This window comes from Solanum tuberosum, unplaced genomic scaffold (assembly GCF_000226075.1).
Source record: "Solanum tuberosum cultivar DM 1-3 516 R44 unplaced genomic scaffold, SolTub_3.0 scf00184, whole genome shotgun sequence".
Taxonomy (NCBI): Eukaryota; Viridiplantae; Streptophyta; class Magnoliopsida; order Solanales; family Solanaceae; genus Solanum; species Solanum tuberosum.
Window position 1 is genome coordinate 455,353 of NW_006239109.1, and position 16,905 is coordinate 472,257.

General features: G+C 29.9%; 1 protein-coding gene across 1 annotated transcript; it reads left to right on the forward strand.

Annotated features, from left to right (window-relative positions):
• Positions 1–3,841: 3,841 nt before the first annotated feature.
• On the forward strand, positions 3,842–12,234 carry LOC102596125 (glutamate receptor 2.9-like). Its single transcript, XM_006354817.2, has 5 exons — positions 3,842–4,166; positions 6,731–8,037; positions 9,789–10,104; positions 10,773–11,167; positions 11,584–12,234. Exons 1-5 carry the CDS (start codon positions 3,881–3,883, stop codon positions 12,004–12,006), a joined length of 2,727 nt encoding a protein of 908 aa, XP_006354879.1. The 5' UTR covers positions 3,842–3,880; the 3' UTR covers positions 12,007–12,234.
• Positions 12,235–16,905: the final 4,671 nt, after the last annotated feature.

The following is a 16,905-nucleotide window of genomic DNA, read 5'->3' on the forward strand; positions in this document are numbered from 1 at the left end:
TTTATCATGTTTAATCCAATTCTTCTTTATTGTTTATATTTATTGAACAAGTGATGATAAAAATAATAAACAAACACACCTATCATGTTAAAGATACCATATACGTATTAAGGAAAATGAATAAAGTTGACAAACAACTTGCATTATAATATGAAGACAACAATTAGATGTATTATTCGTTATAACACTGAAGCAAGTTTATTCTCACGATATTAATAACCTAGAAGCCTCAACTCTATGCTCAAATACATAAGTGTTCGAATACACTAAATATACAACTCATGATAAGATCCTCACATAAATAAATAACTTTACATATTAATTCAATAATAACTTTCTTCATGCTTGGATTCACAAATTAAAAAAACATAAGTAAAAAAAAACAGAATATGAATTTGTGCGGTAAAATAGGAGCAAGAACGGTATCACCGAATAATAGACATAAAGATCAAAATACGATATTATATAAAATTTATTCTAAATTTAACAATACACATGTTTACCATATTTCAATATTATAATGAAAAAGTTGAACAAACATAAATTTTGAGCCAATTCATAACATTGGAATTAAGTACTATATAATCATGAAAATCAAATTAAAAATAAATGTTAAATAGTACCTCTTGTGAAACTCAAACTCACAAAAAGAGAGCAATCCTAATAAGGAACCACGAACTCGAAACTACGAAAGTGAACCTCGACCTCAGCTTTTGTTTGTGAGTGAAAGAAAATATAAATAAAAAATGTGACGGGTTGTGGGATTTTTGTTTTTTTTTTCGTGTGTGTTTAGGATGATTTTTCTTTTTTCTTTTCTTCATCTCCCGTCTGTTTTTTCTTGTTTTGCTGGTGGTGTTCTTTTTTGGTAGTGTAATGTTGCTTTTTTGTGTATCTCTTTTTTGTTTTTTTTTTCTCATCCCCGTCCCCTGTGTTGTTGTAGTATATTTATAGGATATATGGGGTGTGTTGTGTATGTGTTGTGTGTGTCGTGTGTCACTTGTGAGGGTGAGTTGAGGAAGTGGGGTAGTGTGTAGGTATATATAAATATAATTACTAACTAATTATTTTAAATTAATATAAATTTAAGAAAATTTTAAATAGCTAATTAAAAATATAATTAAGAAACACTAATCTATTTATTAAATATACATTAAAAGAAAACATATATTTTTTGAACATTTTCTTCTTTTTTTGAATAAATTGAAAACAAAACTTAATTTAAAACATGGCTCTATTTTTGTGGTTTTCAAATATTTTTACACTAAACTTACTAAAAAATGATAAAACCAAAATATTTAATTTAAACGTAAAAGAAATATTTAACCACTAAAATGTGTGTAAAACATCAAGTTCAGTCAAAAATTACGTGTCTACAAATTTATTTCAGAATTGTTATTCTTATCTCACCAACCAAACGACCCTTTAGAGTCTTAATCCCTTTTGTGTGACATGATGTAGTAAGTGTCAGAGCTAGAAATTTGTATTCAGGATTCAAACACACAAACACTTTAAGTTTGCTTGTCTCTGCTTTTTTAAGGCGCCTGAAACCATTGGACTACATCATATTGTTATATCAAGGATGTCCAGAATATGTTATTTAACCACTTTATTTATCATTTATTTGTATATACGGTATAGTTTTTCGACTAAAGGTGTCCAATTGGACACCGTGACATGAGTGTTGCTACGCCACTGAATCTAGTGGTCAATGAAGTGAGTGAAAAACATATTTTAATTAACACTAGATTTGTTGAGTTGATGAACTTGCTATATTGATGTAGTAGTGATTAGTGACATGTTTATATTAACTCACTAATTATATATGGATTTGTTGAATTTAATTTGCAATATAGTTATAGTAGCTTGACTAGTATACACCGACCTTAATTATTATGTCCAGTCAGCTTGAACAGGTCCTCACCTAAGGAAGATTATTTGAAAAAGTCAACTTTATATTTCCTTATAAAAAGTCTTTGTCCTTCTGCAATTGGGCTGGGGACCAATGAAATATGTGAAGATTATAGAAAATCAAAGATACAAATTTCAAACAGATACAAAGAAAATATATTATAATTAGTGATTCTTTTCATATACATAAAACTTTAGGGATAGTATTAATAAATGATACCGGTAGGAGGTAGCTAGTAACTAACTGATATTAAAGTGTGTAAGTTAAAAAGGAAAACAAAAAGTGATCTTGGTTCATCTCCTAGCAGAAAGTGCAAGTAGCATATATTGAGGATAAAAATTGAGAAGGTCACTTGAGATAGTTTAGACATATTTTGTGTTGATCTATAGATATATCAATTCGTAGGTGTAAAATTATGGTAAGTGAAGGTGTTAAAGAGGGACGAGGTAGACCTAAAATCATATAGAAGGAAATGGTCTCGAAAGACCTTTAAATATTTGGTATCTATACAGACTTAGCTAAAGATAAAATACAATGAAAGAAAAAGATTCATATAGTGATAACTACTAGTTGTGGATAAGTTTTAGACTCGAACGGAACTTTTATTATTATTATTATTATTATTATTATTATTATTATTATTATTATTATTATTATTATTATTATTATTATTATTATTATTATTATTATTATTATTATTATTATTATTATTATTATTATTATTATTATTATTATTATTATTATTATTATTATTATTATTATTATTATTATTATTATTATTATTATTATTATTATTATTATTATTATTATTATTATTATTATTATTATTATTATTATTATTATTATTATTATTATTATTATTATTATTATTATTATTATTATTATTATTATTATTATTATTATTATTATTATTATTATTATTATTATTATTATTATTATTATTATTATTATTATTATTATTATTATTATTATTATTATTATTATTATTATTATTATTATTATTATTATTATTATTATTATTATTATTATTATTATTATTATTATTATTATTATTATTATTATTATTATTATTATTATTATTATTATTATTATTATTATTATTATTATTATTATTATTATTATTATTATTATTATTATTATTATTATTATTATTATTATTATTATTATTATTATTATTATTATTATTATTATTATTATTATTATTATTATTATTATTATTATTATTATTATTATTATTATTATTATTATTATTATTATTATTATTATTATTATTATTATTATTATTATTATTATTATTATTATTATTATTATTATTATTATTATTATTATTATTATTATTATTATTATTATTATTATTATTATTATTATTATTATTATTATTATTATTATTATTATTATTATTATTATTATTATTATTATTATTATTATTATTATTATTATTATTATTATTATTATTATTATTATTATTATTATTATTATTATTATTATTATTATTATTATTATTATTATTATTTCCTTTGTCCCTAATTATTTGTTCACTTTCCTTTTTTAGTTGTCCATTTTGACAAATCAAGAAATAACAACTTTTTTTACCTATTATATCCTCAATTAATTACTTTAAAAAATGTAGAACTTCTTGAAAACTTTAATTCATCCACATCATAATTAATAGGGGTAAAACGGTAAACTCGCTATGTCAATCATTGTTTTCTTAATAGATGTGTCAATTCAAAAGTGAATTAGTAATTAGGGACATAGGGAGCATTATTATCATTATTATTTAATGTTTCTTTCAGTTTTATTTTATTTTATTTGTTATGATGATGATATGATATGAATTCAAACAAAGATTCATATATATAACCAATTTCAACTTGTTTGAAACTGGGACATAAATTATTGGGGCCCTTCTTTTATAGCCCCTTCATATATGACACAGCAACCGCCAACCAATAGTCTAGCCATAGCAAAATGAGAAGTGCTACTACTAATACTGTCTTCTCCTTGTTGGTCTACTTCTTATTGATTCATCATGTAGCATTTTCATTGGCTTATAACAAAAATGATTCAATATATGATGATTGTAACATGATAATATGGAGAATAGGAGCAATTATTAATCCAACAACAAGAGTTGGCAAAGAGCAAAAGATAGCTATGGAAATGGCTGTTGATGATTTCAATGCCCAAAATTCCAAATGTTCACAGTTAGGTTTCAACTTTGCTTATTATTCTCATGGTCCTGCAGCTTCCCTTGGTAAATTCTTACTCTCTCTCTATATATATCATATATCTTCTTTATTTTCTTTACTTTCTTACCCCGGCATGAAATATAGTGTTAAATATACTAGTTTATCTAAAAAAAAATCATTTTACTAGTATATATGTACAAATTATAAAATTTAGAATTCATAAATTTCAAATCTTCGATCTAACCTATTTTGATATATATAGAGGTAATGAGGAAGTGATGAGAACATCATCAAGTCCTCGCAAGCTCATAAGGAGTCCTTTTGGTTCACACTTTCACCTATATAGGAAAAATAATCTTTTGTATAAAACTTGCTGTATTAAACAAATATTTTGTTATGGTAATTTTAAGTATAAATAACATGTATATATCATACTGTAGACATTGAAATTTTGTTGGATTCTACAAGACGTATTCAATTCAAATTGGGACTCTAAAAAGTGTGTTCAGTTTCAATTAGAATTCTTGGAGGCTACTCAACCCTAAACCCTAGTTCATGTCTATATAAATGGTACTAAATTCCCTTAAAAGACATCTCAAAATATCCCATAAACTCTTGGGTATTTTTAAAGATCAAAATCTCGAATATTCCACAAAAGTCATGGAATATTCATATAGAGTTCAAGTCTAAATCATTCTAGTTCGAGAAATACGCCACTAACGGCCCTCGAATCATGGATAAATCTTAGGAGAGTAGAATCAAGGGAGGAACAGAATTGTACCCGCACTATTATCAATAAAATATTCATGTTTCTTCATATTTTATTTGTGTGGTTTATTTATTTTTCATATGTTTAAAATTTGTTGCAAACACATACATATATGAAAAGTTTAAGATATGCATTAACGTAAAGGGTGATGGTGGGTATTGAAAAAGTTGAGAACTCCATTGATAAGCTTGAGAAAGCTTGAAGAACAACAAATGGGTCTTATGAATTTGTGAAATTAATTCAAATTTGTGATTGAGGCTCGTTGGATTTGTGTTAGTAAACTTGTAGTTGAAATTTCAAGTCAAATAAAGAAGATTTTCATTTATTTGGCATGAATTTGGTGCTCAAATTGTAAGAATATATGAAGGTTGAAGAACATGACTAATTAAATTTTTTTAGCATTTACAAAAATTAAATATTTGATTTTTTTTATTTTCTTAATATTTAATTTCTGACGTGTCATTGAAAAATGACATGGAATTGCATGTGTAAGAAGTTGGATTACACACACAAAGATCTAATGAGAAAAATGTTTAAAATATAGTGTTTTAACGAGTTTAAGGGTTTAGTTGACAAAAGGTTAAGTAGGAGGGTTTGGAATACAAATACATACAAGTATAAGGGTTCATCAGACCATTTTGCCAATTAGTTATACCATTCAAGTTGTTTTGGTTCGTGACGTAAGCTAAGGTGGAATATCTCTAAATTAAGTTTGTGATCAAATTTTTACTTTGTTTGGTTAAATATAATTTATCCCACTATTATCTCATAAAACTTGAAGTTATTTTATCCCACATCCCTGTTAAAGATAAATTAGTCCAAAAATCATAATTCCAAAATTATAATACCAAAATAACTTAATCCGTGAACCAAACAATCTCAAAAATCAAGAGTATATACTTGTTTATACTATTAAGTAGTTATCCTTTCACATCAAAGTATAAAAATGTGTTTGGACTACCATTAGATTTGACTATTAGACTCTCGACCAACCCTATAGCCTATGCCTCTTATTGGTCGGTTCGATTTATCGGATTTCAGTCTTTAAATATGTTAAATCAATAAGATATTTTTTATCAATTTTGATCCTTAACGGTTCGATTTTCAATTTAACCAATAAAAAAATGCTTATAAAAAAATATATGACTTCTCTAACAAATTTGACGCGACAAGACAAAAATGTAACTTTACAACTGCTCATAAAATAGAAACAATATACAAGTGTAACACAAAGAGAAATTAAGAGGAATAAAGTTCGTACTTTAGATTTTGACGTTTTATATAATGTAAATTTGTGAACTCAAAGTCAATGTGAAGTGCGAATTGATGGTTTAAGGGCAAAGACACTAACTACTAACCAGTAAGGTATTGAAATTAATATTTAATATTTATGCTCGGGTAAAAGTAGTAAATTACTACCGTCTTAATGGGTTATCAATTTACCCAATAACTCAATATTAAAAACTAACATCGAACCGCAAACCCAATAATTTTTTTTATAAAACCATTAAAAACCTGTTAACCCAATAACAATAAACCAATAACATTTTTTCGATTTTGTTGATTGGTCGGTTCGATTTTTCGCACATTCCTAGCCTCCCTCTTAAATCATTGACCTTTGGATTTAGCTTTAATTCAATAACAAATAATTGTTGTATCATCTCATTTGAAAAACACTTTAACCATTGGATAGAACAAACTTTTATTTATTTAATTATATCTTCAACAATGGACACATTGAAAGAATTGTGGTAAAACTCAATTTTATAATCTTTATATATTCTGATATCGTGTTGAAGCGTTTAACCATGTTATGTAAAATTATGTTAAAGAGACCTGACTGACCTTAAAATTTTGCAGCAACTTATCTTGCCAACAAGAAGCAAGTACATGCCATCCTTGGACCATTGACACACCAAGAAGCTGCTGTATTTTCTGACTTTGATGATGAAGCCTACAAGGATATTCCCATTATTTCTCTAAGTCCAGCTGCCACCTATTCGACAATATTACTCACAGAACCACCTTCACTAATCCAAATGAGTAATGATGTTAAATCCCAAATGCAATGCTTTGCTGCATTGATTGGACATTTCAAATGGAGAAAGGTGATAGCTTTATATGAAATTAGTAACAGTTTCTCCAATTTGGATTTTGGGCTAATCACTCACCTTTCTGATTCACTCAAGCTTGTTGACTCTTCTATTGAATATCATTTAGCTTTTCCTCCTTTGTTCTCTGTTTCAAATGCAAAATCTTTCATTCAAGAAGAGCTGGAGAAGTTAAGAATCAAGAATGTTAAAGTTTTTGTGGTGGCACAATGTTCTTTACACTTTGGTTTGGTTCTTTTTGAGGTGGCAACAGAAATGGGAATGATGGGGAAGGATTATGTATGGATTGTTTCAGACAGTATGGCAAGTCTTCTTGACTCTGTTGAACCCTCTGTTTTACTGAACATGCAAGGTGTTATTGGTTTTAAGGCAAATGTTAATGAAAAAACTGAGTCTTTTAGAGAGTTCAATGTTAAGTTCAGGAGAAAGTACAGATCAGAATATCCTGAAGAAGAAGAAGGGTATCCAAGTCCTAGCGCATATGCTCTCAAGGCTTATGATGCAACATGGGCAACTGCTAAAGCCATGGAGAAGTTATCCAGAAGTGATTCAAGTGAACTAGTGAAAAGCATTTTGTTGAGTGATTTTGAAGGTTTAAGTGGGAAAGTTAGCTTCAAGAATGGCATGTTATATCAAAAGCCAACCTTCAGGATCATTAATGTGATTGGCAAAAGCTACAGAGAAGTGTCATTTTGGTCACCAGAGTTTGGTTTTTCTGAGGATCTTGTTGAATACAATGGGATGAAGTTGAAAATTGGCAACGGTTTAGAAGGGGATTTGGGGTCAATTTTGTGGCCTGGTGGTAAGCAAACTGTTCCAAAAGGGTGGACAATTGGTGGCCTAGAAAAACCACTTAGGATTGGGGTACCGGCAAGGGGTGCATTTAATCAGTTTGTGAAAGTTAAATTTAACCAAGAGAGGAATGAGACTCTGATTGATGGATTTTCAGTTCATGTTTTTGAAGCAGCAGTAAGGCAACTTCCATATTATCTGCCCTATGTTCTTGTTCCCTTCTATGGTAATTATGATGAAATGGTTGAAGGAGTTTCAAACAAGGTATGTACATTATGACTCTAACTTAACCATTCCATCTGCTTTTAGTGTGTAGCATTTCTAAGCATTTTCTGGTTCAAATTTTAAAATTTGGAAAAAGTTTCAACACATTTTATATAGTGGTGATCAGACCAGCTATGTTGCATTAGGCGGAGTGTTGGCCTGTCAAGTACTCGCCAGTCCAAAATATGGGAGTAGCATAAATGAGGATATTGAGATGGATGTATGTGCTACTAGGAGAGAAAGGATCAGAATGAAGCTATCTGGGACAAGGTGGGGTGGCCTCTGTGGTGGACAAGATGGGAGAGGCGAGGTTGAGATGGTTCGGGTATGTGAAAAGAAGATGCACAGTTCCCCACTGAGGAGGTGCGAGAGGTTGACTTTAGTGGGTGTTAGGAGAGGTAGAGATAGACCGAAGAAATCTTGGGCAGAGGTGATTAGATAGGACATGACTTAGTTGCAGCTCACCGAAGACGTGACCCTAGATAGTAAGATATGGAGGTCGAGGACTAGGATAGAAGGTCAGTAATGTTGTCTAGTTTTCTTTTTCTGTATTATTATTATTACTCTCCTACTATCTTATTCTTTGTTATTAGTATTGTTGGTTTTTCCGTTCCTTCAGTTATCGTATTATTTTGTTGCTGTTACTATTCTAATCTTCATTATTTTCAGTATGAATTCTTCGAATATGTTTGCTTTACAAACTTGATCTTTTATATGATATACTTAAGTCAAGGGTCTATCGGAAACCACCTCTCTACCTTCACAAGGTAGGGGGAAGGTCGCATACAACCCACCCTCCCCAGACCCCACTAGTGGAACTATACTGAGTATTTTGGTGTTGTTGTCATTGTTACTAAAATTATTCCTCTGCTATACAAACTTTTCACTTTTACTTTCTGTTATACTTGGAGTCCCTCGTACCCTTGTTGATAGCAAATTATCCCGTATTTTCCCTTGACTTTTACAAGCTGCATCTTGGACTGTGTAGATTCCACATGTCCAAATACTTCAAAAGGTCGAAATCTATTACTCCCTCCGTTTCACAAAGAATGGTCTAGTTTGATTTGACACGGAGTTTAAGAAAATAAAGAAGACTTTTGAATCTTGTGGTCTTAAATTAAAGTTATGTCAAATGCACAGAATTTCCCTTTAATCTTGTGGCCTTAAACATGCCACGTGAAAAGCTGAAATTAAAATGTTACCAAAAAAGAAAGAGGTCATTCTTTTTGAAACAGACTAAAAAGGAAATGAGGTCAGTCTTTTTGAAACGGAGGGAGTAATATACTTTTAAAAATTACTATCTGTTATACTTCAAATTGGAGATCGGGTAAGGTCAAGGGTAACAAAAAACCTCTCGTCAAATGAAATGCTATTCTTGAAAAAACTTAGGACTAGAGTTATTCTCAATAAACTAACAGTTCAATTCATTTGACAACAACATCATCAGTAGAAAGTACAAGAAGTAATGGCAAGGCAAATGACATCAAAATTCAATTTTGATTAGTATTTTGGAATCGTCTTCTTGAGATGAATCTGGTGATGGTCTTGGTCATTTGCTAAGGACAAGGGTATGAATGACCCCAAAGTATAAGGGAAGGTAAAGTTGAGATATTTCGTATAGCGGGGGTATGTTTGACCTTTTTCCCTTAAGATTTTCTTCATCATCAATTAGTAAAATCTGCTACTTAGAACTCATTGTTGCTAGTGTTTTTCTTTTTAACATCTGCAAATACTCACCAGTTCATGAATAGAGTCTGGATGCAGCGGTAGGTGACACAGAAATATTGCCTGATCGCTATGAGCTTGCAGAATTTTCACAGCCCTATATTGACTCTGGACTTGTCATGGTAGTGACTGAAAGACCAAGACTCAAAAAGACCCATTTTATTGTTATTAAGGCCTTCAAGTTGAAGTTGTGGATGCTGCTGGCAGTGATGAGCATGTCTACAGGAGTTGTCATCTGGTTAAATGAGTATGTAAATGACAACCCAGATTTCAGTGGTTCTTTCCCTCAGCTTATTGGATCCATGCTTTGGTTCTCTGTCACTGTTCTATCTTTTTCACAAAGTAAGTTTCAAACTTAGAAATGCATTATGCTTCCCCTTTATCATCTTCTTTCACACTATTTTATTAGTTCGTACAAAAAACAATGTCCCATTTTTATATTTCCTTAATGAGAAGCTTTCATAGCAAATGAATGTTATGACATGTTTAAAGCCACAAGTTTTAGAAGTCTTTGTTTCTCTTCTTAAACTACATGTGGAGTCAAACTATGTCAAATAAAGTGGAACGAATGGAGAACAGAAAAAGGGCAAAAAAAGTACTCTTTTACTATATGAAATATCCTAATCTTCCTCTTTGTTATACTCTTTTTGTTAGCAAATTTTCTAGTATTTGTCTCCATCTGAAGTATAACAGATGGTAATGTACTAATGTTAAACCATAGTCAAAAGTAGTTGAGTAAATTCTGAACTTTTTACTGAAATGCTTTGACACATGGGATCCTTCCTTATCTATGTGGAGCTTCCTTAAAGTCTAGGGAAAATCCGAGAAGATGTGCTAACGGTAAACATATAAAAGATCCAAAGTACAACGGAGGGTAAAATCTGACATATTTTGTATAATGGAGAAATAAATTTGGACTTTTTCCTTTTAGAATAAAGATATACAGAACTACTGCTTACACTTTGGTCTAATTCAAAAGCTTATAACTCCAATTTGGGAAATCATTACAGGAGAATTGATCAGAAGCAATCTATCTCGACTTGTGCTGACTACATGGCTATGTGTAGTTGTCATTGTCACAGCTTGCTTTACTGCACTTCTTTCCTCCATTATGACAGTTCCTAGGCTGGAACCTTCTGTAGTAAATGTTGACTATCTTCTAAGGACCAATGCTGCAGTTGGTTGCAATAACAAGTCATTTATAATCAAATATCTGGTGAATTTGCAATTCAAGCCAGAGAACATCAAGCAAATCAGTTCAATCAATGACTACCCTAATGCTTTTGAGAAGGGAGAAATTTCTGCTGCTTTCTTTGTAGTTCCACATGCCAAAGTTTTCCTTGCTAAGTTCTGCAAAGGTTACACCAAGTCAGGACCGGTCTATAAACTTGGTGGATTTGGCTTTGTAAGATCAATATTACATCTTTTTAGCTTTCCAATCTTTTTATGATCTCCATCTTTAGAGGATTAATTTCACGTATACTCACTGAACTTTACTCACTGTCATAGTAAAGTCACATCTTTTTTCAACTTGAAATCCGAAATTTACTCGTTATAATAGTAAGGTAAGTCACTAACGGTTTTGTCATATAGTGACTGTACTCTTACAGCGAGTAAAGTTAAGTTACTTTAATGTGACAAAGCTAATTTAGTAGGCACAAATGAATGATTTTATTGTTTAGTTACTCTAATATGACAACATAATTTAGTTACTCTTATCATAATGGACAAAGTTTGGTGACCATGCGCGAAATCAACCCTTTCTGTTAGCCTATTTAAATCCTTAAGTAGTTTCTGACTCTTGATATTTTAATCTATCAGGTCTTCCCAAAGGGTTCTCCCTTAGCAGTTGATATCTCAGAAGCTGTTCTTAAAGTCTCGCAGAGTGGAGAGATCAGACAACTAGAAGAACAAATGCTTATTTCTTCAAATTGCTCTTCTTCATCAGCTGTGGAACATGATCCTGGATTAGGACCAGAGTTGTTCTCAGGTCCATTACTTATTTCAGCTGTTATATGTGGAATTGTATTTTTGATCTCAATCGCTCGTTTAGTCAGAAAACACTGGCTATATTTAAGCTCTATAATTGCAAATAGTGCAAATGTAGTTCTTAGATGGGCTTCTTTGGTTCTAACTCAGTGCTATACAAGAATAGTAGGATCGAGATCAGTTAAAGATAGCAACAATGTGATTGAACAAAGACCAAATAATCAACAGAATGTTGAAATCACAGAGGTATTCTGATGGGACAAAAGCTGGTAAATCTTGGACAGAAATTGACCAATGCTACTTTTCTCTTGTCTCTCTTGTAAATATGTGTGTTTCTTCCTTTTTCAAGATCACCAGTTGTTATGAGCCAAAGAAGATCTTTGTGGAAGTTAATATGAATGATACATTTTGGAGGCTCTACTTGCTTTTTGTTGATTCTCAAGATGTTTTTGGTGATTAACCAATGAAATGTGAGTTTGTGTATGGTTAGAGTCCAAAAATGTGCTTGATGATTATGTGATTGAACAACTTATATGTTATTAGGCTTAATCTGATAAATTTGTCCAATGCTAGCAGCTTGGGAGTTGAGAGGCATTGTTCTTGTTAGGTTTTCAAGCAGCAGAATGATCCTATGTTTTATTCCAATCTCGGATTCGAGTCATTGGTATGGAGTCATTCTTGTTAGAGTGTACTTTATCTCCTAATATGAGACTTGTAAATCTAAATTCAGTCGAGAATGTGATCCAGTCTCCGGTTCTTGTGTCATTCACCGATGTGGATTCATTCCATTTATTCACTCCCTCCCCAATCCCATGCCCAGATTTGGACATTTTTATTTCAAGTTTCATTGTCTTGTCTGGCTTTGATACCATGTCAAATTAGGCATAAAGCTTAATCCACGTTCGAAAATCTAGCTCCGAAAAAAAAGGAATTATTCAAGCCATATATAATTAAGAAGCTCGTATTTCACCAAGTATTTCACCAACGTGGGTTCATTTCATTCATCGAATCAATTGGGCTTAGTTAACGTGTCTTTATTGTTCCAATGTCCCAACAAGCTAGTGGGCTAATGCTCATTATTTCTGCAGAGTTCACACGTGGACGTTGGCCACCGTCATAACAATATTAATCTCACGTGAGATTTGTAGTGGCCATCAATGCTTCAACTTTTTTTTTTTTCATCCGGTATTCAGAGCATGCATCGGAGCCTTGACCAAATTTGAATTACGCATTGCAGGTCTCATTCGAGGGTGACTCACCAACAAAATTCTCTTCATATTTAAGGCTTGAATTCGAGACTTCTGATTAAAGATTAAACAGTCCTAGCACTATATCACAACCCATGTTAATATCAATACTTCAACATAGTAATCTCATTACTAAGTTTCTTTGTTTATACTCCCATCATTCTAAAATAAGCGATAATTTTTAGTTTGAACATCTCTTAAGAAACTAAAGGATCCTATAAATTAAGAAGTGTTTTATTAACATGTTTCTAATTAAAGAAAAAGTTAATTAATGATTTTTAGTTATATAAAAAAGGTAATTTTAATAAAATAAAATCAATTTCTTTTTTAAATTCTTTTTAAATAGAATGACAAATTAAAATATCATTTATTTTGAAATGAAGTAAGTAATTAAATACAACTAGCTTTAATTAAGATCCCCTCCTTAATTTACCCCAAATATTTTGCCTACTACAACACGCAATGAAACATTTTCAATGCATATCTTCCTCAATATGACAAATACAAGATACATTGTATTTAAAAGTTGTGGACAATTGATCTTGAAACTCAAACTATAATAATAGTCATTATGGGTTCCATTATATTTATGATAAAAATCTGAATAAATTTATTTAATAAGAAGATAAAATAAATATTTCAGTCGTTTGTGACGTATATTTATCAACTCGTTAATTTTAACTTATGAATCAATCTATTCTTTCATCAGTTGACACGCATCATCACATTATTCTCTATTTTATGATAAGGGAATATTGCATCTCATACTATATATTGTTGTGTCGTACAAGAAACATATACTAAACTTTTAGTTGAGAATGAAATGTTCTAAAGTTCAATTTTCTATAAATAGTGGATTAATTTCATAGAACAATTTTTAAAATCTCAATATGGAAAGTACCATCTATATAAGTGCTTCATGACATATATTTCTTTTTCTTGTCTTATTAATTAACCAATTTATATGACGGTCCAATTAACACTTTAGAATATTTTTTTGTGACAATTTTTATGTCCATGTGAAGTGCATATTGCCAAATTTATATATCAAAAATCTTTTAAAGCCTTAGATGGTCCCACGAAAAAAAATAATTATTCACATTATTGATATTTCTTTTTTCAGCAATTGTCTTTTCCAAAGTCAACTAATAATAATAATATTTTACTTTACCTTTAATCCCCCACTAATTATTAGTGATAAAGAAGAACTAATTAAAGTTGTAAAAAAGTGACACCTCTTTTTATTGAGTTGAATATATCACATTCCCAAGTTAGATATTTTGTTTTGTAGATTGTGACATTTGAAGAAAAAAAAAAGTATCCTAAGTTCTAAGACGTTCCACTGATTGATCGGTGCTATAAAATTCCATTTGTTTTATTAGTTTACTTAGTAATTGTAATTCTAGAAGTATTTCATTTATTGTTGATATCAATTTGTTATTTTAATGTGTAAAAACTTCTTCTTTTTTTATGATGATCGAAGGTGGTAGAGTCAGAATTTTTATTAAGAGTTCAAAATATGAAGAAGTAAACATACGAGATTCAACAATAGTGTAATTTTCTATCGAAAAGGTTTCGAATGAACTCCTTGCTCCCAGATAACTATTCCTGATGTTTGATACCTATATTGATTTTTATTAATTTAAATTCATCACACATAAAATTAATTTAGAGGGAAGCGCTCCCTAACTCACAAGATTTTCTTTATATCAGACTAAAACCTTAAAGTTCCGATTAAGGAATATCATCTATTCTAGCTCAATCTATACGTATGTCGAGAAACTTCAAGCAAACAATAGATTTATTTAATTTGTGATTTTTAACCAAGACTATAACTTTATTCCTACTTCATCAATTCAAGTTCAAAAGAGAAAAGTTATCATTTTACAATTTAAGAAGTCATTCTCCTTTAACCTACCCAAAAAGCTCACAGAAAACCCCCCCCATTAGTTTTAGGTTTAAGAAAATAGAACTTTGACCTAATTCTAACTCTAAAAATTAATTTATAAATATTCTTCAAGATCATCATAGATAAAATAGTCCATTCTATCAATTAATATAGCAAGACATTATAAAACATCTCACATATTCATGGATGAAATCTTGAGGTATCAAATAAGTGAGTCGAGTTGAATTCAAGTGAATTAAAATAAGCTTAGCTAATAAATAAATGGATTGTTGACCCGTTAAAAAATGATTTGAACAAAACTATGGATAATATACAAGTCAGAATTCAACTCCTTCAATTCTTACCGAATTTTAATTATTTTATTTATTCTTTTTTTCAAAAAAATTTAATACCTAATAATACTATAAATTGTGTCAATAGGGCCTTTGCCCTAATTTAACTTCAAAATCGTAACCTTTACGTACAAGGAAGAAATCAGAATTTCTTGGAATGAATTGGTCAATTCTTAAGAGGACCAAGTCAATACTTTGATTGAGTCAACCAATATTTTGACTCTGAAAGTGATGCTAATATTTCATTTTTAAAATAAAAATAAAAATTATGTGTCAAACTTTTTTTAAAAAAGATTATCGAGAGAATATATATATATATATATATATTTAGTAATTCGGTAAATTTCAACATCTTGATATACCAAAAAATTTGAAATTATAATCAAAAGACATTTGATATGATATATTTTTAATTTAAGATCACATGATTTAAAAGTTCTTTTTCCTCAAAACATTTTGTTAAACTAAGACACATAAATTAAAATAATATATATATATATATATATATATATTAGACAATCGAGTGAATTTCATTTTGTAACCATCATGAACGTAGAGAATCAAAGATTATCCTATATCCAGAAAGGTGAAGAACTAGATTTGATTTTCGAACTTAAGACCAACTTATGAACAATAGTTTGTCGCTTGTCTAGTTGTTCTCCTTTGTTGCATCAAGAGTCATCGATATTGAAAAGATACTATACACTACATTCTAGCAATCTAGGAGGATAACTTGTCGAGCCTATGGTAGACGTTGACTGAATTGTCAACGATTACGACCATTTAAAGATATTTGTTTACCAGTTGAAGACTTGAAGTATGAAGGAGGCTGGTGTCGATCAGTTATTATGAGTATATAAGAAAATTAATAAGGCAAAGTGATTGCCCACTTCACATAGTATTTATTAGAATTAAGCCCGAAAAACTTTATCATTTATTTCAAACAACTCAGTCCTAACCATCACTTTTATTGTCTCAAAGAGAATCGCTCAATAAAGAAAGTCGACTTTGAAAAAAAATCATTCCTTTGTGAGATGTCGACGTTAGTCAAAGTAGTAAAAACAATTTAGCGCGAGCAAGAATAATATTGAACTTTGTGATTGTTAACAAAAACAAATGAAAACAAGCACATCAACACAAACCCTGTGCACTCGATTAGCTAATCAAAGTAAAGACGACAAACTTCTTCTTCTGAATGACTCACCTATAAAATCGCAACTCTTTAAAATCAAACATCAAAATCACCTTCAACACATCAAATTGTATTTGTACCCCTTTTTTAAATCTATTTTTCCTTATAATCAAAATATCTTTTTTATTTTTTATATTTTTAAAACTCTTATCTTTATATAAAGGATTATGTTCACCTATTTCCTTGCCAAAACTATCTCATTTTGTTACAAATAAATCTAACTAGAACTCAAATGAAACACTCATAATGCATCCAAAGCTTGTAAACTCTGCTTCACTACTTGTACTCTGTCTTTTTCACTCTTCCCAATTCACCTCCCTTACAGCTAAGCTTCTTCCTTCAATTGAATTCTCCAGTTCATAGCCCACCAATCCAACAAACAACTCATTTCTCTTAGATCTCTCATTGGGATTTTCTCACAAACAGCTCTTCTTGGTTCTTTACCCCACCCCCCAAACCCTCCCCCCACCCCTT